We start from the raw sequence: 27,535 nt of genomic DNA on the forward strand, positions 1-27,535 counted from the left end.
ATCGCAATCTATACTTTCTGTACATCAGTGCAGTCAATGCAGGATTTGTGCTCAAGTGTGACAGCCTCACATAAACCTAAATAAATGAGGGATTAATAAGACTCTAACAAGAAGGGATGCAAAACTTCTTATGCTAAAAACGGTCCCTTCCCACCTATTAGCAATACATCTTCATTTCGTGAAGTACTTCCACACCTTTTCAATGTACTTTACATTTGACAAAGATACTTGCTTCTGCTGCTAGTTTGGTTATTTCCAGGTCTGAGCTGCTTGCCTTGGCCAAGTCAAAACCACAGTTGCACACTGGTGCTCACCAGCCAAGACGACGAAGATACAGGCAAATAATTACTCATTACAACATTGATAATCAGGAAATTCCTGACAGGTTTAGAGCTGACAAGGAGATTTTAAGAGCTTTTGTAAGCATATATGACCCACAGACAAACTGGCAGGAAGGGTGGACTTCCTACCCCTGTGGATACTAAGGTATGTATAGCCCCCACTATACCTGCCACTGGCACCTTACAGAGACAGAATGGAGGCACACTGGGTAAGTCTCAGGCTTCTGCTTTGAGGACACTTCAGCAGATACTCTATATACTCTTGGCATGTGTGGATCAGTAGAGCTCTTTTCTGGTGTAACCTCAGGACCAAGCCTGAACCATGCTTGCCACTTATGGGGTGTCACATTTCTATGATGTGCTTGATGCAATAAATTTCATCCATGTTGCCATTAAAGCCCCATCAAATCCACAGGGGGTGGGGGGAGTACCACAATAGGAAGGGCTACCATTCCATCAACCACCAGGTAGTGTGTGATGCATGGGGGGGGGGGAGGGTGCATCACCACCACTGTGTCTGTCTCACATACAGGAACCAGACAGTCAAGATTGGTGAATCCACCTCCACTAAAAGACCATCAGCGTACCACAGGGCTCTGTGCTAGGACTGCTCCTATTTGGCATCTACTTCTCAGAGTTAAGGCTAATGTCAAGGGTCTTTGGCTGACTAAGTTTGCAGATGACTGCAAATGTGGAGCCATTAAAGATCCCCCCCCCATGATACAAACCTCTTACAAGAGGGTCTAACATCACCCAGGCTAATTCCTCTATCGATAAGAAGCCCCTAAGAGTTGACCCTGTAGACAGGGATCTAGCAACATATGTAGACAGTAATCTGGCCTTTGACCAACATATGGTCAAGGTAATAAGAAAATCATTCTGCATCATTCATATTGTATGCAAGGGAATGGCATCCAGGTCCAAGGAAGTCATAGTGCCACTTTATTCAGCCCTTATCAGACACCTCACTGATTTTATGCCCCCTTTAGCATGTACCTGACCAGATATATCCAACAGCTGCAATGCCCACAAAGGTTCCTTGCCGGGAAATCCAGGGTATAAACACACTGTCCTATATGGTTCGTCTTAAAGTGCAATCTCTACACTCTGTTTCCTGCAAGTTACTGAAAGGTGATCTATGCCTGGCATACTGGACATCCTTGGATCCAGCTCTGAAGGATTTTTTGTAGATCTGCAGAAAAACAGCATCAGAACCAGTAGAACCAAGGATTTAAATTTTGCTTGTGATATAAACAGGACCTAAATGTTATGATGCTTTTCCTCAACAGCCAATGCCAAAGCAGGTGGAAGGGGGCAGGTGCAAGCCACATCCCAAAATGACAAGCAAATATGAGTCGGTACACATGCCTGTGACATGAGGAAGCTACCACAAAGCATGTTTGTGAATGGTACCCCTTCACAGCCAGATTAACAACATGAGCTATTCTGTGCACTTGCATAACTGCTGCACTGTAGGTTGTAGATGGCCACTGATGCAAAAATGTACACAGACAAATGGCTGACTGTGCCACCCCATCTGTTTCACTCTTTCCAGCTACCCAGTGTTCCCCTGTCAAGCACTGCTTCTACCAGCCTCTTCTATCCCTGGACTCTCTCCATTCTAAGGCTAGAGCTGATACAGAACATAAGTGCATGCTGTGGAGTCATGCCATTGCTTCTACTGTGGGAGTTGTATGACCTACCCCCTTGATATCCCCCTCCCTTGCATTCTCCTCTTTTATTCAAGGGCTACTCCCCCTCTATGAACCACCCTCCTCACAGGGAATGTCTCAAGAATGGCACACCTATTCCTCCCTGCTAGTGTCTCAAATGCCCAAGACACAAACTGAATCTGGGTCACCTGGGCCATACACTATGGCTGTTTCTGTGAGGCAGTAGGATCAGCAAGCTTTGATGCTGTTCATCCCATCTCTCTCTTAGCAGTTTTATTCTGCCCCTGTGCAATACGGGCCTAAAAGTACCTGGATGCACAAGTTGCTTCTATGTGCCTTTACTGTCCACCTGATGTTAGTCAAGCCCCCAAAGTGTTGCAGATTAGAAAGCTACACACACACACACACACACACGCACACACGCACACACGCACACACGCACACACGCACACACTTTCAGCCTTTACCCACGCACCCTACCTTTAACTAACAGTGGACAGCTCAGAGACTGCTTTGCTGAGAACTTTCACCAGACACATTCTAGTTCTATTGCCCTGAACTTACCACACCATAAGGTGTAAAGGCATACGCACACTATTCCACCATCCACCCAGCACTGTGTGTGTAATAAGTTAAAACTTGTGTCATACACAGTGGTGGCACACTAAGCAAAGAGGGCCAAGCAATTCTGTCTATACTGCAGACTGACCAGTCTCCATGCTGCTTGTACTCAACCTGGAGACCATACGTGAATGTAGCTGCCCACAGTCCTGTCTCCTCCATCTATTTTAAATACACAGATATTCTACATCACAGAACAAATTATTCCCACCTCATAGTAGTATCCTCATCACCACACCTGAGAACATTTTTGTGTAAATGTTGTTCACACATCCTTCCATACTCCTCAGAGGTGGCCAATAAATATTTCATTCACCGCCACTTTATGAAGAAGGAGAAACAAATACTGGCAGCATTTGGGAATTCATTTTCTGTAATCTCAAATTAATGAAATAGACATTAACAGATCCAAGATATAACACAACCCGTGTGTTTTTTTTTTTCTCAAAAGAAACAACACTGTTAAACTCCACTTCTGCTTCATTCATTTCAAAACCACAAGACAAACTAGTGAGGATACTTTTAGCAGCAGCAGCTAGAAACTGCTTCATCTGCATATAAAACCATTTAAAAAAACAACAGATTCATATCCTCCAACAGTGTGTCCATCAGCCGAGAGCATTATGTCAGACACTTTTTTCAGTCTACACGAAAAAGCCAATTATCTTATCAGTACAGATCTTAATAATCTTTCCTCACTTTATTATAAAGCACAGGGATTTTAAAACTCATTTCTTAGCTTCTGGCACTTCCCCTATTCCTCTACTTTATAATTCATGTACATCCTTTCAGCTGTATCACTTTCCTTCAGATGTCTATATGTTATAAACTTTTAATACTGCTTTTACATTAAAGAAACAGAAGAGACCTGGCAAGAACTTTGGCATACACCTTACAGAGGACATAAACAGAACATTTTAAAAGACTAGATTGAGAAAATGAAACACTTGAGAAAAGAGATAAGAACTTCTGCACTGAATGAATGGATCTTGAAAACAATTGAATGACGGGATCTTGAAAACAATCTGTGGAGACATTACAACCAGGTTAGGTTCTAAACACAGACAATGCATAAGCTAAATAATTTGTTTCCACTCCGTGTACATTACTTACATGAACTGCTACTACTAGAAATAATGTGGAATCATAAAAGACATGCATGAAAATATAAATGAAAAATAATACAGACTTTTTAACTTATTCCCTCCAATGGAGCACTGGAAGTTTGCACCATAACTTTCTAGGAGTCTGTTAGAGAAGTTCTGCCAGAACCACGTAGAATAGATGTGAGCAAACCCAAACATAATTTACACCACACCAGTAGAGAGAAGTTTGGGACAGAAAAATCAACAAGGTATACTGCAGACTGCTAGGGGAGAGGTGGAGTCAGGACACTCCTGCCAAAATATAAAATATCTCCTTGATCTAAAGTAATGCAGCATGATTAGGAAAAAACATAAAAATAGAAGGAAAAATATTTTTGTTATTCAACATATTCCAGTGGAATACATATGAAGTTAGGCAATGCTGCTGATTACATTTTCCTTCAATAAAGAGAAGAACAAATACTTAAAGCTCTCCCAAGACTGTTTTGCACAGAGTTTTAATGTTAAAATACTAAATTAATTACAAAATGTCTGACGGACTGTTTTTTCACAACAGTTATGTGTTCCAACATATCTTCTTTTTGTGTCCATTTCAGATGACATCAGCAAGCACAGTCACATTACCCAGGATATAAATGTTGTCTTTCGGCTTTTCCCGGTTAGGGGTCACCACAGCGGAACTCCGGTCCGCTAATGATTGGCAGTAGATTTTCATAATGCCGAGTTGTCAGCTCGACACCCAACCTTCAACGAAGGCATGCCCATTCACTCATGTCTTTTGGAACGCCACTCAACCTGCGGGGAGGACATGCAGACTCCACACAGAAGGTACTAAAAAATATGACTGGTAGCTTATTCCTTTAATATTAATTCATTGAGAAAAATGTACTAGATGGGTCAAGTAAAGCCCAGCATATACATTTATCAATTTATTGAAATGACAGCACTAGCTTTCTGCAATAACTCAGTGTTAAGTGGCTAGATTTACTTTATATTTTGTACCATATTTTATAACATTACTGTAAATATTTAACATCAGGCTGTCCATCTGCAACATAATTATCTTCACTGTATTAACAATGGGTTTTACAATACTCTGGTCAGCATTTGCAAGGTCACAAATTACCTTCACAATTTCACTCCCATCCACCTCCATCAGCTTTCTCAAGTTCTGGGCAATATTTTGAGGGTTAGAGCGCCAGTTCAGTAAGCCAAGCAGATCGACTGTACGTATTTCACAAAAGAGAGAAAGAAAAAAACAAACAAACAAAAAAAAACAAAAAACAAGATTAACTATGTGGTAGTTTTCAACAGGATGTTCAAAATGTCCAATTCAACATTCATTACTCAACTATTAAACTACACCTTGCATAGTCTTAGATATACATATGCCCAGTTGTACATGCTATGACATTCTAACTCTCTTCTTAGAGAAAGTTGAGGGTATGGTAGCAGAGGGTTAACCTGCAGCACACTGCTGTATCTTTTCAGTACTAACAATGAAAACTCTTAAGGCTCAGGATAGGACAGCTAGTCAGAAAATGTGCACTTTAACTCTCTCTCTTAGGATAAAATGCCTCAAAAATGTGACCAATATGACCAGAGATCAATTAGTGAGGTGGGTTCTGAAAGAACAGGTAAGTGAAAACAGCTCACCTGAACGAGAGAGGTGGTCTGGCTCACTGCAATGCCAACTCGTACTAGAGAGAAAGATATGCACAGTATGCAGCATATCGGTGGGGATATGTGTTTGGCCTTGCCAAGCCAAATCTCAGGGCCACCTTTACAGAGCATGTGCAGAAATGTACACACTCACAGAGGAAGGCACCATAGAACACTATGCCCACACAACAGCTCCAAGGATAGGGTTACAGCACAAAATAGAAAAGAATTCTCACAGCCACCTGTATAATGACCAACATCTATACAGTTCTCATCCTGCTGAGAAGGCACAGATGGACAATCACTGTGAATATTACACTGCCAGCAGACACGACTGACAGAAGAATTAACAAGAAATACACTCTCTTCTCACAATGGGTAAAGAAAAGGTGGACCAACATATTTTCTTGCTCCATTTATGTGTAAGCAGGAAGAGGCACCAATGAATGAGAATTTCTTATCAGATTTATCCCTTCCATTCCAGCACGTCCAACTGATGTGTGCTCTCCACATATGAATGAAATTTCATGGAAGACAACAAGATCAAAGGACTGACTTGATTTTGATCATATGAAGCCCTCAGTTGGCATCGCCTTCAAATTACCAAAACCCACTGCATTACGAGCTTCATTGTTACCTACTGCCTCCACCGATGCTATGACCTCACTTACTGACAACATCCTCCTCCCCATGAAAGGAAACCAGCAAAGAGCATAATAAAAAACAGTAGGCTAAGCTTGTTAGTCGTTTTCTATGTTAGGGACTGGCAGGAAGACGTCAGCTAAACTGGCTGCAGGAACATGCAGCATCCATTCAGTAAGCTAGAGTCCAATCTTCCTGACAGCCTCCTACTTCATCCAATAAGGCTGATCATGTTACTGTCATAGAAAAAAGAACAGCAGTCTAAAAACAACAGCGACTTCCATCAATGAGGGATACATCCAACATCCGTTTCAGACTTCTGCCCAGTGCACTATTCTCTCAACGCAATAGACCTAAGCATGAAGCTGGACTGTTGGCATGCTTCAACAGAATGCCTCAGTTAACCATCTCCATAGTGTAGATGGATAAATGTCCAAACTATGATGCATGTGACCCAAGTTCAGTTTAACATCTCAGGCATCTGGAAGAGCTGTCGCTGTAGAGGGAGGCCTGACAAGGTTAGCCTACTCTCTGTCAGCAGGGATACTTGTTTAAAAGAACAGAATATTTACATATTTTTGAGAGGGTGGAGAATGTGCTATGGTACACCTTCTGTTGTGGAATCCTCAGTGAGGAACATGGATCACATGGAGACATCAGCAATGATGATACTGGCCATATGACTACAAAATTAAACAGACATTTACATATGTTTTGAGGTCCACTGTATGCAGATCTCTAGGTTAATACTTGGAGAAAACCATGACCATTATAGTATGTGAATGACAGCTCTCAATCCTGACTTACTTAACTTAGATACCTGAACACCTCTACGTTGTGGCCAAGGGGATAGGGCTCAACAATCAGTTGTGACATAAGCAAAAACCTCTACTCCTATGTTTAACTTCACAAGTTTACACTTGCCTCTCTCTCACACACACTTTCTTAATTTCATATACCTAGAAACATGAAGTTAAGCAATGCTCCATGAGATTCTATCATATTTTCAAAAAGACTATCCTCCACAATTCATCCACCACAAAGCAAAAGCTGCCACTAGTTTTGATAGCAAACAATTAGTAAGTTGGCAGTCAAGAGTCACTTCTAAACCACCCTATTCTTAAAAACCCATAAAGGACTCATTTAGCACCATGTTGGTGTTCTCACACCCAAATACACTTAGCTAATATTTCAAGCTAGGATACTGGACTTGGGAACAATACAATAATCTGGTCACCCAGAATGCAGAACAGGTTAAAAAGAATACTGTAATATGAACAGCTTATGCTTGCAGACATTCCTGCTTCTCAGGAAATGAAGCAAAAAGCAAAGATCTTGCTTAAGTTGTTCATACAATGAAAGCTATGACACACAAAACAGGACTATGCACTTTCCTCCTTCTTCCATTTTGTGGAACAAAGACATTTCCTGAACTGAAATAATATATCAAGCACTGCCGAGGTGCAAGAAAATACACCACCAATGAATTTAAATCCAAAAAAAAAAAAAAAAAAAATCCATGTAACTTTAATAAACTTCAGAGAGACTAAAAATATGCATTAAACATTTAATTTTTATGACTGCCTTTTTTGTCCCTAAAAAGCTTAATTGATTGATTCATGGTTTTAACTGTATTTAAAGGGACTGAAGTATGGGATATGTATTATGATCTGAAGTCGTTCCAGCTTTTTAGGGACAAAAAATGCGGTGATAAAATTAAGCATTTAATGTACGTTTTTAGACTCTCAAATTTATTAAATTTCCATGGATTTTTATTTTTTATTTACTATCACTGGTGGTGTTTTTCTTGCATCTTTGCAGTGCTTGATATATTGTTTCATTTTTTGTTGTAGTTCGCTCTCTCAGCACTGTTTTCCTTACATTGTTTTTGGGATATTTCCTGAACTGCCTTTTAAAGGCCTTTGTATGAACGCACTCAAATGAGAATGTGATATGTTGTTGCTTGCCTCCACTCACTCTGCTTTTGGGAAACAAATGCTGGTATTCATGCTGCCCTGGATTCCTTGAGGTGAAGCTGAGGCAAGATAGTGCACTTATTCTGCTATTCTTTGGGTGATGCAAAGGGAGAGGTGACTGCCTAAACGACAGTCCATTCCCAATCTTGTCGCAATGTTCTTTCCAGTTTGGATGATCAGTGACACTTGAGCATAGTTTGAGACTACATGTGCTTGACCTTTTTCAGCAGCATCTTGCTTGATTACAGACAGCAATGCTCAATAATTCTTTTCCTCCAGTTCACCTGACAACACCTCACACTTAACCCCTGAATCTACGACACTGGTAATTTGCATGGAAATCTCACCTGTGAATCTATGAAGTAGAAGTACTATGGAATCAACCTGCAGACTATTTCAAGTCTAGCCAAAAAGCCCTACTCAAAATTTCCCTCCAGCATCAGGGGCAAGGCAAGACAGATCAGGAGAGAAATTGAAGCTGCCCATCCAATTCATCCAATTATCTAGGTTTACCTTTACAGTGGCAAGGGTGCTACTCTGCTTGAAACATAAAAGTAGTTTGTTCCACAGATGAGAAATATATTGGGATTTGAATTTATCATGCTAACGTATCTTTTTTATCTGCTGATGAAGGTTTAGTTCCTTAAAATGAGTGATGTACCATTGAAAGGCCAGACATAGATCTCCAAAGAGAAGTCTGTAAGAGACTGAGTAAAGAGAAAGGGCTGCCATTTTCTCCTGATAACTAAAACCTTTGAAACCACTGATGTTTTTAGTTGAATCTCTGAGGTCTCTCAGGGTGTGTGATAAGTTTAGATAAATGCATGCCTAAAGGTGCATTACATTCAATAATGACTCTGATAAGATATGAGTATAAGGGAATTAAGTCTTTGCTGGATCTAACAGAGATGTCTTTGGAAATTAGATTGGCTAGATAAAAGGCTGTCCAAAGTACTGTGGAGACACGATAGTCAAATGACAAGGAATTAACAAGAGTACCCAGATCCCTTACAACAGTTATGACTGGAGGGATGCATCTCTTATATGCTAAGTTAAATTGTTTTGGCAACTAAAATGAACTATGCTGCATTTTGTTTTTCACATTTAATATGAGGCAATTTCACTTGCACCAATTGTTATCAAGGTTCAAGCCATGTTGGAGTAAGTGTTAATCAGTTGAAAAAATCTACCACCACTATCCAATTTAGTCATCTGCAAACTTAGTAAACCACAGGCCAGAAGTGCTGGCCTGAAGACCTGAGAATTGTATGTCAAACAGGAGAGGCCCAAAACTAAGCTCTGTGGTACACCACTGGTAATCTTTTTGCTTTCAGAAGTGGCACTTGCTACACTAACTACATGGGTTCTGTCAGACACACAGCTACCCATCGTACAATATAAGGATTTACTGTATTCAGTGGCCAGCTCATAACAACCTTTACTGATGACACTTTCCTTTCTAAACTACCTACGCAAAATTACAGTACATTCATCCAGGTTGCTATACTACTACAAAAATGCCCAGGGAATCTGCAGAACACACCGTACAAGGAGTCAGCTCTCTAATCTCCTAAATCCATTTTTTTTCTTACTTTAATGGAGCAGGTGGCACACACCAAAGAGTCCAGTTTGGCACATCAATGGTCTGGCAAAAATGTTAGATCAGTCTTTCACTCCTTACCATTCTGTGTCAGTTTTGTAGAGCAAGTAAGTGTTGCGATCTGAAAGCTGTCTTTTGTGACAGCCAAGCTGGTTGCAGGATGTGAATTCTTTGACAACTGTCCCTCTCTTTCCTCTTGTTCCAGTTTTGTACCAGGTAAACTTAAGTAACATTTAGCATCTTCTGCTTTTTTACTGTCACCCTGTAAAGAGAAATTGAGTGAAGTTAACATGTACATTACATTTACTACTGTGCACAGATCACAAATTGTTGATCTTTTAAACTAATGCAGCGTTTCCAAAGAAGGAAACCAAATGAACATAGAAGGATGAACTCTGCATCCTAACAGTTTTTCTGCATTCACTGCTGAACACCTGTGTTGAGAAGTGACCACTTCACTAGACACAGCAGCTACATATGGGGGGAATTTGTCAAGTAATGACTGCAGCCTCTACCTTATGGAGCAGTGCCTTCAAGTCACTATGTTAACAGTGACTCATTACTTAAGCAACAAAACAGCTCAGCATCATAGCCCTGAGTCAACACCCACACGTACTCCCTTTCATACCAAACAGGAAAGCACATCACAGATCCCCTGAACTGCTCTGCACACCATTCAGCCATTATCCTCCTCCTCATTAAACAGTAAACAGCAACAGCTAGGGAAAAAAACACTACATGGGAAGGCACACTTGCTATTCTGTCTTAAAACTACCTGCACTTCTACGTATGAATGGAGACATGATGAACTCAGCAACAAAAGGAGAGTAGTATTGCTGAATTGAATTCATCCTCAAGTGAGTACCTTCGTGTGGTGGACCACGATTTCACAAAATCTCAACAATATGACATTGACATACAGACTACATTTTATATGTCATATATCACAGAGACAGGTATGTCAAAAAATAAAAGGAGCTGGGTGCACTGGCTCCAGGATAAAAAAAGTGCTCAATCCTGGTGTGCGCACTGGTGCCACGACTGGGAAAAAATGGCAGTGCAGAATCCTCAAGACACGTAAACATTCCTACAATGAGGTTAGGTGAGGCTCAGGGGGAGGGTGCCCCCTTCCCCATTGTAGAAGGAAGTAGTAGTCCACAAAAACTGACAGGTCAAAAAAAAAAAAAAGACAAAGATGACCAGGTGGACTATTGAGGATAAGGAAAAAATTGTGTACTGTTACAATCACACAAGCAGTCCAGAATTTCCAGATAGACATTATTCAGAAAGACGACAGAAATTAGAGAAAGAAAAATACTTGCACAAGAAAAGCTTTGAACGCAGATTTGCATTCATTAATGCAACAGATCCATGAAAAACATTACATGGACAAAGAAACTTTGGGTTGCCTGGAAAAACAACCAACAGAAGGAGTACAAAAATATAAAGAACAAAACTCAGATTTTTTTTTTTAAAAGGAATGAAAAAGAAACCTGGACATGGGAAAGAAAAAAATATGATATGGTGTAAGTGAGAAAGCCAAACTGATCAATACAAAAAAAAAGCAGCTCCAAAGACATTTGAGCAGAAATGCATGCAAAGGTATCCAGATATGGAAAATTTCCCAATACAAAAAATAAGAACACAAAGGGGAACACAGAACAGAGGATTAGCAAGGTACAAGTTTGATAAATAGAAAATGAACCAAGAAAATACCCACAGAGTGAAGGATTTAGTGTAGAAAATCCAGCACAGGTAATGTTACAGCATGATGAAACAATACGCCCCCAAATTAAGACGAAATGCGTGGACAGGAACACACATGAAGAAATAAGGACGTGGGAAAAAAGAAAGATTTGATGTAGTGCAATGTTTATGCAAAGGAGAAAGTAAAAATAATCAATACAAAAAAGCAGCACCAGAGATATGTGAAGAGAAATACAAAGTGACTCTAATACAGAAAATTTAAAAATACAAAAAATAAGAAAACTAAGAGAGGAAGTAGAAGAGATGATTAGTAATGGAGAAGTTAAAGAAAAATAAACTGAAGTTATGGATTAGCTTTGATTTGAAGGAGTTGGTGCATAAAATACAACTCAGGCAATGTCACAGCATGATGGAATAATAAGCCCCTAAACTAAAGTGAAACAGATGGAACAAGAAGCATATGATGAGTTGCTACATGATGATGCTCTGAAGCCATCAGTGGGAAACTAGTACAGAAGTTCAGTTAGAGTTTCACAGCAAGTGAAGGAGCAGGAAACAGTGGCAACTCTGATGAACCCTCATATAAAGGGGCAGCAGAAGAAACAGGATGCAGCTGAAGATGATATATCACAGGAAGACAATCTGGAACTTTCTGCAGAATGCCCGCAGAAAATATCAAAGAATGCACTCTCAGTTTAGAAGAAAATATCCAAGGAAACTATTACTTGACTTAATAGAGACGGATAAACATATTAAGACTGAGGAAATAAATTGATTACAGAAAGTAAAAAAAAAAACAGTACATGTTAGAAGTCTGATAAATAGATGAACACAGTAATCAAGTCTATTAACAGAAATTCATGTGATATAACAGAAGTAAACCGGATACATTATGGGTTATTAACTTAGCCACATAGTAAAGTCTTATCACAAAAATTTAGAGCAATAAGGAAAAGAAGAAATTAAATGCCATCTTGGAAGCATCAAATACACAAAACTATAAAGCAAATAAATTGCCGCTGTTAGAAGAATACAGAAGAGGGAACAGATAAAAATACTTAAGATAGACATGGTAAAAGCAACACACAGTATCAGAACAGACCAGAACCTACCACACAATACTGCAAATAATTAATTGAAAATGTCAGCACATGCAGAAAAACTTAGAACATATGCAAATACATATAAACAAAAAGTACAATATTAGCAATTCATTGATAACCAAAAAAAAGGTTTTATAGAGAAATGGGACACAAACTAGATGGACTAGAACCATCACCAAAAAAGAAGAAATAGACACTCTTGGGAAATGTTTATGAAGACCCTGTGGAACATAGATACTTAATGGAGAGAAGAATTTATAGTAACCGTAAGATCATCAGATGTACAGGATATGAAATGGCATTAACAGCCAGAGAAACTGAGTCAAAATTAAGAAGAGCTCCTAAATGGAAAACTCCAGGCCCAGATGCAGTACCTAACTTTTGGGTACAAGTACATGAACATCTTTACATAACGATTTAGGCCTGAGTAAGAATTACTTATATGAACATCCCCAGACAGACACCGACCGGGTTAACAGGTAAAATAATACTCCTCCTTTAGAGTGACCGGTAAGCCATCCTAAAAAAATTATAGGCCAATAACTTGCCTTCCAGCAATGTATAAATTAAATAGTGGAATTGATGTAGACAGAGTTTATTGGCATTCCAAAAAAAACTTTTTAAGCATGGCAATAGAGCAAAGGGGTTAAATAAAAAAATGTCATATAGAACAAAAGCTCATTTGTTGCTAAATAAAGTTATAATGGAGAATTTTAGAAAGGGAAAGAATCTAAGTATGGCATGGATAGACTAAAAAAAAAACATCTGACAGCATCCTGCAGTCGTGGATAAAGGAATGTTTACAGATGTACAAGATACATTCTGTATTGATTAATTACATTATAGTGACCATGAAACAGTGGTAAACCACTTTGCAACTAAGCCATGACAAAGGGCAAATTGTTATCTCATGGATAAAAATTCAAAGGGGGATATTCCAGGGTGATTCTTTGTCATTGTTTTTGTCGGTCTTACCCTTAACCCATTAAGCTGTTTACTTAACAGATTAGGTCTTTGTTACAATTTAGCTTCCAGAAAACAACCTTGCTTAAAGTTTTCTCATCTGCTTTTTGTGGATGACTTAAAACTGCATAGTTCATCAGATGAGGAGTTGAAAGCACAACTGCAAGTGGTTAAAACTTTTCTCAGATGATAAAAGAATGACACCTGGTCTTGATAAATGCACAAAAGCAACACTTAAAGCAGGAAAGTTGCAATATGAAGAAAATGTCAGCCTGAGGAAGGACTGTGATGTAAAGGAACTTGAGCAGGATGGAGTGTATAAATATTTGGGAACTGAAGGATCTGCAACAAAACATGCACATATACGAAAAAAACTCAGCAATGAATACTTTAGAAGACTAAAACTAATAATGAAAACAGCTTTGACTTCTAGGAATAAAGTCCAAGCAAACCAATTTTCTCATACTGTTGTAACTTACAGTTTTGGTATGATCAGCGTGTGTGTGCGGAAATCAGAGGAGTACAACGAGAAGTCAACATTTAGAAAACATATACAGTAAAACACACTGAATATCAACATAAAAAACAACATATATATTACAATACCTTCTCCCAATAATATACACAAATTTAATAATTAATAATATTAAAGAAACATCTCATTCATCAAAATGTTTACTCTGCAGAGTCTTTCATGCTCAATTTCGTGCATTAAACCATATGTTAAAATGGCCATAAAAGAATGTCTTTTTACTGTAAAAAATAAAATAAAATCTACATTTTTAGTAAAACCAAAGAAATATAGTATAGTGAAATATACTAAAGTGTGGTCGCATAACAGCCAATCAATAAAGTGGTTGCAATATTACTTTAAAGAAAAAAAAAAGTCTTCTGCTTATGTTCTCAACGTGGTTACGACGTTATCTTGCAAAACAAACAAAAAAGAAAACAGACTTGTTGAAAACATAAGAAGAGTTGAATAACAATATGCCGTTTAACGCTCGCTAGCGGGTTAATTCATCTAGATGTTGAAATCATAAGGAGCAGGTTATTTCATTTAGAATGGGATGTTGCAGAGTAGAGAATGCAGTCCATGCAGACAGAGTGTGGCTGCGATAATACGAAAGTACCAAATCAATATACAGTAAGATTACATATTTCCTGTTCTGAAGGAGGTATGAGTCTCCTCAAAACTGATTACATGAATAGACCTGCAGTGGTAAAATTTCATACGTATCTGCTGACCTTATCAAATCCAAACAAAGTGAAAGTTTTAAAACATGAGGAGATGTCGTCTAACATGGCATCTCTGCTTAGTTTAGCAGAATCATTCCAGTATAAAACAGGAATGGAAATCAAACCAGAAGAAGACAATCAGTAAGCAACTGAATGTACCAAAAAGTAAAAAAGAATATAAGGAGAAGGATAAAATGAGAAGAAAATAAATGTGGGAAAGGCAAATATATTGTGTCAAGTATAGAGATCTCCTACAACCACATGTTGATCAGGATTTGATGCAGGACAGGTGAACAGAAACCAAAGGATGAAAGGGTAATGAGGATAGCACAAGATAGTGGACTACATACACAGCTGACAAAGTCCACTAAACATGAGGGAGAAACAGACAAATGTAGTTTCTGTAAAAAAGAATTTGAGACAGTCACACACTTTGTTGTTGGGTGTGATACACTCATGGCAGACAGCGTGTACAATGGAAGGCACAATAACATGGCAAGACTTTTGCAATGGGGATTGTGCAAACACTACAATACAGAAGTTGCCGAGAAGCATTAGAAACATGAACTACAAGGCACTGTAGAGAGTGATGAAGTATTCTTCACATGGGATCACCTACTACCAGCTGTTCAAAAAACAGGTACCAGAAAACCAGATGCAGCCCATAAAAAAAGACAAAAATAACACTGATCACTGAAATTGCTACACCTACAGATTACAGTGCGTCATGTACAGCAAGACACAAACTCATAAAATATTAGGGTCTGCAGGTACAAATGATAGCAATGTGGAAGAAAGATGGTCAGTTCCAATAGCTGCAGCAATAATGGGTCTACTAATGAACTTACAGTCATATTTCGATGTGCTAGCAATACATGCAACTCCATATGAACAGTAGGAGGAGGAGTCTATTCTAGACACATTGTGGGAGCTATGAAGAGCACTTTTGGCTAACACCAAATAATGAAACAATACTAATTTCACAAACTTTAATAATTCCCAGACTTAGGAATTGAGACCATTCCCATCATGGTATTAGGAGCCCAAATGATTCTGAGAACTTAAACGGTAGAAAACTTGAAAGATGAAAAAAAAACTTCATGGGACGGGATTGCACAGTTACTTTTCTGGTTCAGAACCATCTCCCCTTCCAAATCACTTCTTCTGTACTACTTTTTCATCTCACCACTTTATTTACCCATTACAAATCCAATCACAAACACTGCCATCCTTGCTGTCCTGTCTCAAAAACATGCCTTTAGATTATAACATTCTATGCAAACTAGCAATGGAGTTAATCCTGACTTTTATTACTGCTTTCCTCTTAAAGTGTGCTGCCCATCAAAACATTTTATCACATACATCTGCTGCTGCTCTGGATCTTGTTTTTTGTCAGCTTCTAGCCTTCCACTGCATTATGGCACTGGTAACATGACTCATATTAGCCTCATAAAGAGGCATACCTCTCAACTGCCCAGAATTTCACAGTAAGTCCAGATTTTTGCCTCACATTTGGTCTGTTCCTCATACAATTTGTGGCTTATGGCAAATTAGTGCAACCCGAGGTCAGTAAATAATGACATTTGTGATCAGAGTTCACATATTTTAGAAAATGCATGCTAAAGCAAAACCTGCTATTCTAGCAATTTTCTGATTTCATAACAGAAGTATTTAAAAACCTGTCCCTAATTTTGGGTCTTTGCCCTCCATTATTCTGGGCTTTATCCAGAATTTGCGCACTAAGAGGTGGAAAACTAAGCAAAGAGGTAGAACTAAAGACACTACTGCTTCATATATTATTACACACAGCCAGGTGTGCTCTTCAGCTAAAATGACTTAATTTTAACCTTTACTTTAGCATTAGAATGTACAAAAAAGTGCATTTTTTTAAACACCTTTACTGAATTATCACTTGTGACATAGGCAAATTTACATTTATATAAAAGTAATCAAATTGTATTAAGTCCAAGTTTACAAAAATTATACTTCACATTATAAGCTAAGCAACATTACATAAAATTATTCAATTCCTGCCCTTTATTTTTTAAAACAAGAAATAGCTTTAATAAACCAATCACTTACAACATAGGCACTCATATATTTATATAAATTAAAACAAACCACAGTGACACAATCCTAGTTACAAGCATTTTACATCACAAACCATACAGACACTCCCAATTGCAAACACTATACAGCACTTATAATCTACCCACTTGTTTTCAGTCAAATACATAGCTCATTTAATTCCTGCCTTCTTTTAAACCTCATTCCTCCCCTAAATGTACTATTCCCACAATTCCCATTTTCCTATGTAGTTTGCTCCTACCCTTTTCTAAAGTTCTCAGTTCCAGTTGTTTTATCTCTGTTACTATTATTCACTACTTCTAGTACAGTTGGTTTAGATTTTGATTTCCATTTTCTAGTAATTGTTTATTTGGCAGCCAGCATACTTAAGACACAGCAATGCCTTGCCATGTCCAGGCAATTTCAATTATGTATCATAGCTCAGAAAAATCATCTCCCTCATCACACCAATCTGCCCACCCATCCCTGACAGTGCATTCCCCAGGAAATCCTTGAAGTCGCCAACTCACCGCGCACTCAAAAAATATGTTCCCAGTTACCTTATTCTTCACCTTCACACATCCAAGATTTGCTGTCCACCTGAGCAAAAATTTTCTGGAGTCTACTTGGGGTATAAAAATATTTATGGAAACATTTCCAAGCAAAAAATCCGAAATCATCTGCATTCTGTTGCAGAGACATGGAGACATACATATATCCTGCCATTGTTTCTTTGTGAAGTGCTTATCCAATCTCTTTTCCCAATCTTTTCTAATCTCCTCTGATTCTTACAGTTATGAAGTATTTTATATGCTCTATAATTATTCCTTTACTATTGGTAGCTTCTGCTCTAGATTTTAATAAAAACTCTAGCAGTGCTGGTCTTTTGTTTAGGACCCAGCTATTTCTTTATTTTTGCCTATACTATTATCAATCCTTGACAGGGAAAGCAATCTCTAACCTGCAGTCCAAATAAATTCCTGGTGTCTTCCCATTCTATCATCTTTTCCTTTCTAGTTATTTGCTCCCAATATCTTGGTTCCTTTGCCAATTTTCTCAAAAAAATTAAAGCCCCCTCCTGCCTACTGTCTATATCCCTAATTGCAGTCATCCCTACCAGTAGAATCCCCTTTCTCCATTCCCATGTTGGTTAGTTCTTAGGATACTTTCTGTTACTTTATAGCTAAAATATTCGGTATGATTACTGTTACTCTCCTTAAAGGCCTACATCCAAAATCCCAGTCTCTCCTTGTTTCTTGAGCTTCCCCCCATTTCATCATAATCCCTTTCCATTATGAATTATACTTTTCTGCTTGTGCTATGTATGGGAGCCTTAACTATGTAGCTCTAAAATACCCCTTCAAATCATGTAATCCCAATATGTGCTGTTCTACTAGAAGAATTATCTTATCCCACTTGATTCTTAATATCTTCCCCTCCGGGAAAGTCCTTCAGCTGTTTATTAATTGTTATCCACAACTTCTCTACTGGTTGATAAAAATATGCCTGACCTGTCTGCAAAATTAATGCGACTAAAACATTTTAACTTCTTGTATCTTACTATCTATATCCATACAACAAAGCTTACATTTTCTCAGTTTTTGTATTATCTTTTGTTTAGGCTCTTCCCACATATCCTTAACTCTCACATCAGAATCATTTTTAATCCATACTCCTAAATACTTCATTAATACAATTATACAAAGTAAAACTGGTTTTCTTTACAGTAATAACATTTGATAGAAAAATATATATATAACTTAGTATAACTGTTCTTTCTTTACAGTAAAAGAGGTTTGGCAAAACTTTTTATCTTAGTAACAGTGTGATATTTTTATAACAAAGCATCTGGAAGTAAAGAAAAAAAATATGTAGTAATGAAATAGGATTAGCTTAAAATGCGTTTGTGTGAAAAAAATATATATACTTCTGGATGCTTTCGTAACAAATGGTATTGACATTAGAGGCTTGCTGAACTATCAAACAGTTGAATGTACACAAATATTCAAGTGAATAAACCTGCTGAAAGGAAATGGCTAACAGCAGAAAAAGTTACAGACTATCCCTTATCAATGGCAACACATTTCGGCCTGCTGAGAACGTTTTTCTTTCTCGATGAGATAAGAATGCAGACAAAAAATGCTATACTACGGGAAAAAAATGTTTCAACGAGGACAAAGTTTGAAACTAGATAAAAGTGACTGTAAAAAAACAGTCTGGTGGACATTTTCTAATTTGACTTGTCTGAGAAAGCAATTTACCTAACAGTAATCTGTGTAATAAAAAAATGCTATAATCTCGACAGTAGTGCTTGACTGGCTCGTTTCAATAAACAAAAAAAAAAAAAAATTACCACCAGGGAAAGGATCAGCGAACCCAGAAACAAAAAATAGGTGCTTTTGTTCTACTTATCAACTAGAACTTCTTCAGAAACTTAAAACAGCCACACTCCATCTTTTTAAATCACATGCCACTGTCACATAATTCTTCTTCTTCTTCTTTCGGCTTTTCCCGGTTAGGGGTCGCCACAGAGGATCACCTGTCCGCTCATGATTGGCAGTGGAGTTTTACAGTATCAAGTTGCCAGCCCGGCACCCAACCTTTCACAGAAGGCACACACATTCACGCATTCACACCTAGGGCCAATTTAGAGTGTCCAATCCACCTACAGCATGTCTTTAGGATGTGGGAGGAAACCGGAGCACCCGGAGGAAACCCACACGACCACAGTGAGGACATGCAGACTCTGCACAGAAGGCACCCCAGCCGAGGATCGAACCGGAGAACATCTTGCTGTGAGGCAGCAATGCTAACCACTGCACCACCGTTGCCGTCCCAATCACATGACAATTCTAACCAATAAAATCTGTCAAAAATTGTATCAAAGTTTACAAGTCATTAAATAATTTCATCAATATAACATAAAAAAGTACTAAAATGTATCTCAAATTAAAAAATAAATGTAAAAATTAGGAATCTAATTTTTCATTTGTAAAAAGCACTTTACAGTAATACTTTGAGACCTGGTGCACAACTGGCCACAAGGTCTACTTGCCAGTAAGATTCTCTGCACTCTAATACTGTTTTGAAATCTCCACTAAATATATTACTTGATACTTCGTCCAAACCAAAAAAAGAAAATTTCTTAAAACTAACACAGGAACTTGCATGTTTAGCTAACACATTAGATAAAGTCCTTCTTTTTGATGGCCAAATAGTGTTCACAAGTTCTTCTTTTTAAACATCTAACAGTTTTCCTCAATATAAAAACTGGGACAAGAATTGCATAATGTAGTATAAACAAAGTTCTCAATATTACAAGAATCACTCTCTTTGGTCCAAACGGTCCTGTTACAATGTTGGAATTCAACTGATGAAGCATTAAATATATTTTCATTGCTTGCATTGTCCACAAGAAAATGTACCATGAATGTTAGAAATGCCTTTTTGCAATTTTTCTAATGGTTTATTTTCTAGCATGGACTTGATGTTGAACAATCTTGAGATCCTAGTTATCTAGTAGGATTTTCCAATTGTCGATAATAATGCCCTCTTATTAACCACATCTCATTAGTGATAGGTAGAGGAAAGGTTAAAGTAAATGTCTTGTTCTCATTGTCCCTGTGTATTGGAACAATGAACTTTCGTGCCAATAGAATTTTCAGCCTCACCTGCGTTTTAATACTGGATATGTTGGGGGCAGCACTGCTTTTTGAATCGAGATGTTCAATCAGAGGATTTGTGAAAGCCTGTTTCCATCACTAACATTTTGGATTATGCATTGAAAGAAATGGCCAACTCATTCTCTGGAATCAGTGACTGGAATGTTAATCGTACAGTAAGTATTATTATCCAGGATAAAAACATTTTAGACATCAATAACTCTAAGACATTTATAATTTAGAACTGATGTACTACTATGTATGTCTCCTTGGAAGTTGAAATATCTTATCTGGAAGAATGCATCAAGCGGCTATGTGTGCCACAGGTTTTGCGAGTTTCAAAGTTCCCAAACTGTGTCAAGGACAGAGATCGTTTATATCAACAGTTAGTTGCTTTATTCAACAGCACGGGTGTCAGCTTAATGAAAGTACTTGTTGAACACTATAAAGGTGATTTAAACAGTTTAAGAACAAATGTGTGAACTTGATTCCAAACTTGAAACATGAGTGTTTTTCTTCTTTAAGTCACCTATACTGTAAGTACTGGCGCCAAAGCAGATAGACTTAGAGCTTCCATTATTTCTAGGAAACAGGGGAAGCTTCATAGAAAAATGTTAAGTATATGCAATAAATGGCACCTATTTATTGAGGGACAGAATGGCAATACTGATTCCTCATTTAAAAACACTGAAAATTGTGGAACAGATACAAATTCTAGTGTTTCCAACAATAACATAGAACAACCAGTTGTGCCTGTAGCATCTTGCATTACTGGTTCCAATGGAACTGGTGAGGTGAATTCAGGTCCATCTCAATCCAATGCAAGCATTTCATCTTTGTCTAATGTTCTGCAATATTCTGGTCCTTTTTTGATGGACCAGTCAGGGAACAGACAGGTCGAATCAGACACAGTCAAAAGGGAAAAACAGGAAGAAATATTAGACTTCCATTTGGATGTACTGAACTTGTCAGACGTGGCCTTACCAGATGATGTCACTTCTTTGTTAAAACGAGTTTTTTCCTTTATATCTGGACTTTCTGTTAACAAAACCAAACTGATTATTGACTTTAAATTATATTTGAGAAAATTAAATTTAAAATACATCATGCATGATATTGTCAGAGAACCAAAAATTGAGAGTGGACCTAAATGCAATAGTACCTTCAAACCCACCATTACATGGCACCTTACAGGTTTTCAATGATTTATGTGATTTAACTGAAAATTATTTTAGAAACAAGTTGAAATGTGATACACAAATCAACAATCTCAGTCAAGTAAATGGATTAACAACAAAGAGTTAAGAATGAGGGCTGACAACGGGGGTATGATTGCAGTAATGAATACATGTGACTACATTAAAGCCATAAATTATCATTAAATAAGGAATATAGTTAAAAATTAGCTGATACCAAGTTTGTTCAAGAGAGTTTTTTTAAAAGTATACACATTATTTGATATGTTTTGTCAAGGTAGCATTGATCATGAGACATTTAATTTTTTGCAAGTGGAACATCCTAGAATGGCAGTATTTTTTGGAATACCCAAGGTGCACAAAAACAATGTTAAACCACCATTTAGGAAAATTTTATCTGCCAGATGGTCCAAAACAGAACCTATTTCACTGCGGTTAGATTATGTTTTGAATCCTGTAGTTCAGGACTCTAAATATTATCTACGTGATTTGTGGTACTTTTGGAAATATTAAGGGATTTAGCTCCACCTGAAGATCATTTCTTTTTTGCATCTTTAGAAATGGCTTCCCTTTTCACTTGTATTGATCAAGATATTGGATTATTTAAGAGAATATTAGTGTAGTTGCACAAGTTTTGGTACTGACACAATTAACACAATTTGTGCTTTAATGGAACTTGTGTTAGACAATAACAACAAATTTCAGGAGTTGCGATGCGGGCAAGGGTGGCCCCGGTTTTTGCAAATCTGGTTATGGCCATGTGGGAAATCAAGTTTTTGGTTAGTCACCCTAAAGCGGGCAAGATATTTGCCTACTATTGTTATACTGATGATTTCTTCTTTTTGTGGACAGGTGACCATGAAGAGTTTTGCTCCTTAGTTAATGACAAATGATACCACAGACGTTCTGACATTCAACATCAGTGGGGATTTGGTGAAAGTCTTGACTTTTTGGCTATATACATCTGTCCTATGACAGGAACATAGGTGCTTTTCATATTAGTATTTATAAGAAATCCACCTTTGTTGATCAGTATTTACATCGGACAGTTTACACCCCATTCATATGAAGAAGGCTGTTATTAAGGGACAACCTATTCGGTTGAGTTGTTTAACAACAGACAACAAAGTATTTACGACGGAGATGGTGACACCGAGAACTTTCTTTGAACTTAGGGGGTTATGATACTCCATGGCTTATTAATAGAGAGGAAGAAGTGGTTAGATTACAAGACAATGTTGCTTGTCCAATTTTGAGCCATGTAAGCAACTTGTCCATTGTTTCATCAATACACAGGGACAATGAGAACAGGACATTTACTTCAGCCTTTCCTCTACCCATCACTAATGAGATGTGGTTATTAAGAGACATTATTGTGTACATCCGCAGTGGTACAGCGGTAGCGTTGTTGCCTCACAGCAAGAGGTTCTCCCGTTCGATTCTCGGCTGAAGTGCAGGGAGTGCCTTCTGTGTGGAGTCTGCATGTCCTCCCCATGGTTGGATGGGCGTTCGAAAGACATGCGTAAATGGGCGTGTCTTCGTTGAAGGTTGGACGTCAAGTTGACACCTCGGCGTTCGTGAAAATCTACTGCCAATCATTAACAGACCGGAGTTCCGCTGTGGCAACACCTAACCGGGAAAAGCCGAAAGACAAACAACAACAACATTGTCGACAACTGAAAAATCCTACTAGGTAACCGGGATCTCATTAAAAATATGGGGGGGGGGGTCAAACCTAGGTTTATTTTCAAAAGATTGCTCAACATCAAGTCCATGCCAGAAAGTAAACCATTAGAAAAATTACAAAAAGGCATTTCTAACATTCATGGCACATTTTCTTGTGGACAATGTAAACAGTGTAGATATGTAGTTAATGCTTTGTCAGTTGAATCCAGTCACTAACAGGACAGTTTGGGCCAAAGATATTCTTGTAATACTGAGAACGTTGTTTGTACTGCATTATGCAATTCTTGTCCCAGTTTTTATATTGGCAAAACTATTAGATGTTTAAAAAGAAGAATTTACGAACACTGTTTGGCAATAAAAAAAAAGACTTCTCTAATGTGTTAGCTAAAGATACACGTTCCTGTGTTAGTTTTTTACAAACTTTCTTTTTTTGTTTTGGACAGAGTATCTAGCATTTAGATTTAGTGGAGATTTCAAAACAGTATTAGAGTGCTGAGAATCTTACTGGCAAGTAGACCTTGAGGCCTATCATGTACCAAGTCTCAATGAAAGTATTAATGCTGAGTGCTTTTTATAAATGAAAAAAAATATTAGATTCCTGATTTTTACATTTATCTTTTGTTAATCTGAGTTACATTTTAGTACTTTTTATGTTATAGTGATGTAATTTAATGACATGTATACTTTAAGATACAATTTTTATTTGACAGATTTTATTGATTAGAATTGTCATGTGACATTGGCGTGTGATTTAAAAAGATGGAGTGTGGCTGTTTTGTTTCTGAAGATGTTCTAGTTGATTAATAAATAGAACAAAAGCACTAATTTTTTGTGACTGGGTTCACTGATCCTTTCCCTAGTTTCCCTTGTTGTTACATTGTTTCAGGTTTTGTTTCAATAAACCTTTCAGTATATCAATATACAGCTGTACAGTATCGGTCTGTGTAAACTGTTAATTTTATCATGTACCCATATATATGGATATTGCTGAACTAATTTATATGTGGGTACATAATTTACAGCTATTGCCTTCATTTTAGCTTCATTAATTTTGTATCCCAAAAAGATTTGATGCAGTCTCAAAATGTTCCACAGCACTTAATGTCTCTTTCTATTTTTGTCAGGTATAAAATTATATCTTTCTTCTTGAATACCATACCATTTATATCCTTGAATTTCTGAGTCCCTTACTTTCTATGCCAATGTTTCTAAATATAATGCAAACAGCAAAGGGAAAAGAGGACATCCTTGCCTGGTTCCTCTGCTCAAGTAGAAAGCATCAGAAAAGACCCCACCCACTTTAATTCTCACCTCTGATTCCTCGTACATCCTCCTAATCAAACTTATAATTTTTTGGGAAATGGCCCTGCTCAAAGTCCCAGCTTACTCTGTCAAATGCTTTCATTGCATCAAGACTCACCAACAACTACGGTATTTTTTTACAGTCTGCTTCCCTCTGGATCATCAATGTTCTGTTAATGTTGTCAAGTGTTTGCTTACCCTCCACAAAAATACACTGATTCATACCTATCAATTTTGGCATTACTTTTGCAGTTCTTTCAGCCATTATAGACAAGACGACTTTATAATCATACCTTACTACTGAAATGGGCCTTATGAAGCTGAATCTGATGGATCTTTACCCTCTTTGGGTATTACAGGTACCACAGCTTTCTTCCAGAATGTTGGTACTTCTCCTCCTCTTAAAATGCTGTTAAACAAAACCTACATCGTTATCAGATTTTTCCCCTCCTAGCTTCCAAACTTCCACAGGAATACCATCTATTTGTGGGACTTTCCAGTAGATTAGTTATACATCACAATTTTTCATCTCGTCTCCTATCCCAACCGTTAGTAATTGAGGAAATTCAGGTGCAAAACGTGCAATACCCAGACTTAGAACCAGTACAAAATACACAATCGCGACCACAGGACACTCCAGAATGAAAAATGTATTAAAAATAAAAGCTAATTAAGCGCTTTTTTCCACACTTGGACTACAGCAGAACTCAAAGTGTATAAACCAAGCCACTCCTTTTAAACCATTAAAAATGCAAATTAACCAACCTAACAAGAACTTCTAATCACATTTTAGAGAGACCACCTTAAAACATACACTAATAAAACATATTAAAAACATCTTGAAACATTTGCATAATTGCACAGGCTGATACTAAATCACAATAACCACTAGCTACTTAAAAAATACAATTTTCTGTGTTTGGTTGATGTACATTTATAATTTAGCTGCTCGCATTTTCAATACTGTACTGAAACAGTCATTGAGACCTAGCCTGAATGTAGCATCCAGTGTCAATTGCCACAAGAGCTCCCTATATTCCAGTTTATTCTCCCATGCCCCCCCCCCCCAGCATCTCGGGGTACTATTTCTAAAATCCCAAAGACAAATTTTGTTAAACCCTCACATCTACATGCATGTCTGAATAATGCATTAGAGAGTCTTCTCAATGTTTTCCCCACATAAAATGAAAAACAATTATCGTACAGGGCTAGGTAAACTAACCCTGCTGAATTACAATCCCCTTTTTGAAACACAAAAGTTGCCCCAAACATGTTAACTTACCTAGCCCTATGCAATGATTGTTTTTTTTCATTTTATGTGGGATAAACAGAGAGAGAAGATTCTCTAAACGAATTTACAAGCACTTATATGACAAAGAAGGCTAATCACAAGAATGCAAACATAGAAAATTTTATTTAAGTAGATAGTGGTTATTGTGATTTTTTATCAGCCTGTGCAATTATACAAATGTTTCAAGGTGTTTTAATATATTTTATTAGTGCATGTTTTACGGTGGTCTCTTTAAAATGTGATCAGAAGTTCTTGTTAGGTTGGTTAATTTGCATTTTTAATGGTTTAAAAGGAGAGGCTTGATTTATACACTGAGTTCTGATGAGGTCAAGTGTGGACAAAAGCAGTTAACTAGCTTTTATTTTTAATAAATTTTTCATTCTGGAGTGCCCTGTGGTCTAGAACGTGTATTTTTTACTGTTCGTTAGTAATTGGGCCTCACCTACCTCTAACCTTGGCATACTTGATTCTTCCATAAATGCTTCCATTAGTATAATTTCTTCATTTCCATATTTATCTGCTTTATACAGACTTTAAAGGAATTTACAAAATATTTCTAAAACTTCTACAGGATCTTACCTTCCTTGTTATAGGTTCCCTAAGTTTGGCGACAGCTCTTTCTACTTTGTTGCCCGAGCTGTTGTGTTAAATGTTTTGATAACACTAGAGCACAAAAAACAGATGCTTAACAGAACCTTTCTAACGGCATGTACATTATCGAGATAATCCCTTATTTTCTGCTCAGCATTCTGCAGTTATCTTGTTCTGTTAGATTCTCCCTATTCTGCAATACTTCCAACATTTGTCAGCCCCTCTAAATAATTCTTGTTACTTCTTAACCATAGCTCCCTTTCTTTCATTTCCACCCTATTTTTAAACTCCACCTTAACTTTATCCCACTCCCTATCTATATTTTCATAAGTAATTTCTATCCTCTCGAATAACTCCTGAATAATCTCCACTACACATTCCTTAAATTCTTATCTTTTCAACAGAAAGGTGGGAAAGCACTGTCTCATTTTTATTTCATTACCCTGTGTTTTTAGTTATTGGTGCATAATCTGAAATAGGTACTGGATGCATATCAAGAATGCACACGTTCCTGTAAAATATAAATTCTGTATGGCCTCGCCCAGTCTTTATACTTTGGGGAATAATACGTAAATTCACTCCAAAATCCTATTACTGAATTCACATCTTCCATGCCAAATATTTTTATAAATTTCTTCAAAACTCTATCCTCCTTTTTTATACTTTCCCTTCTGGGGGGCCCCAGACCATACCTCCCCAACCGTAACAAATTACTCAGTTTTTACCAAGTTTTGGGGTCCAAATAATGGGGTGCTATGATTCCAGAGTGGCACCCCTTCATTTCCGAATTTTTCCTAGCTTTTTTTTTACTTCTATTTTTTTTTTACTTTCTGAGCTGACGTCATCATGTGCATGATGACGTCAGCTGCGTCGGAGCTACCAGACTGTCGGAATTGAGCTCAAGGGCTCATTTGCACACTGTGTGTGCACGCTTTTCTGGCTGGCTGTTCAAATGGAGCAGGATGAAATTATCTTCTGGCTGCACTTGCAACAGCTTAGCTTATTTTGTATTAACGAAAATGACTGCTGCTACTTTTTATCTTCTGGCTGCACATGGCGAACCAAAGAACTGCTGCTGTCATCATGTAGCGGAGGGAAATTATCTTCTGG

General features: G+C 37.6%; 1 protein-coding gene across 1 annotated transcript in view; it reads right to left on the bottom strand.

Moving 5' to 3' along the window:
* The window catches only part of DOCK5 (dedicator of cytokinesis 5), a gene marked incomplete in the record, with an annotated part of 3,482,443 nt that overhangs the window by 1,673,866 nt on the left and 1,781,042 nt on the right, over positions 1-27,535 (bottom strand). Inside the window, 2 exon segments of the mRNA XM_044083155.1 lie at positions 4,868-4,965; positions 9,703-9,883. Coding sequence (XP_043939090.1) covers positions 4,868-4,965; positions 9,703-9,883 — 279 coding nt within the window.

Source organism: Protopterus annectens, chromosome 9.part0, assembly GCF_019279795.1.
Source record: "Protopterus annectens isolate FY-2018-M chromosome 9.part0, PAN1.0, whole genome shotgun sequence".
In the NCBI taxonomy this organism is placed as follows: Eukaryota; Metazoa; Chordata; order Ceratodontiformes; family Protopteridae; genus Protopterus; species Protopterus annectens.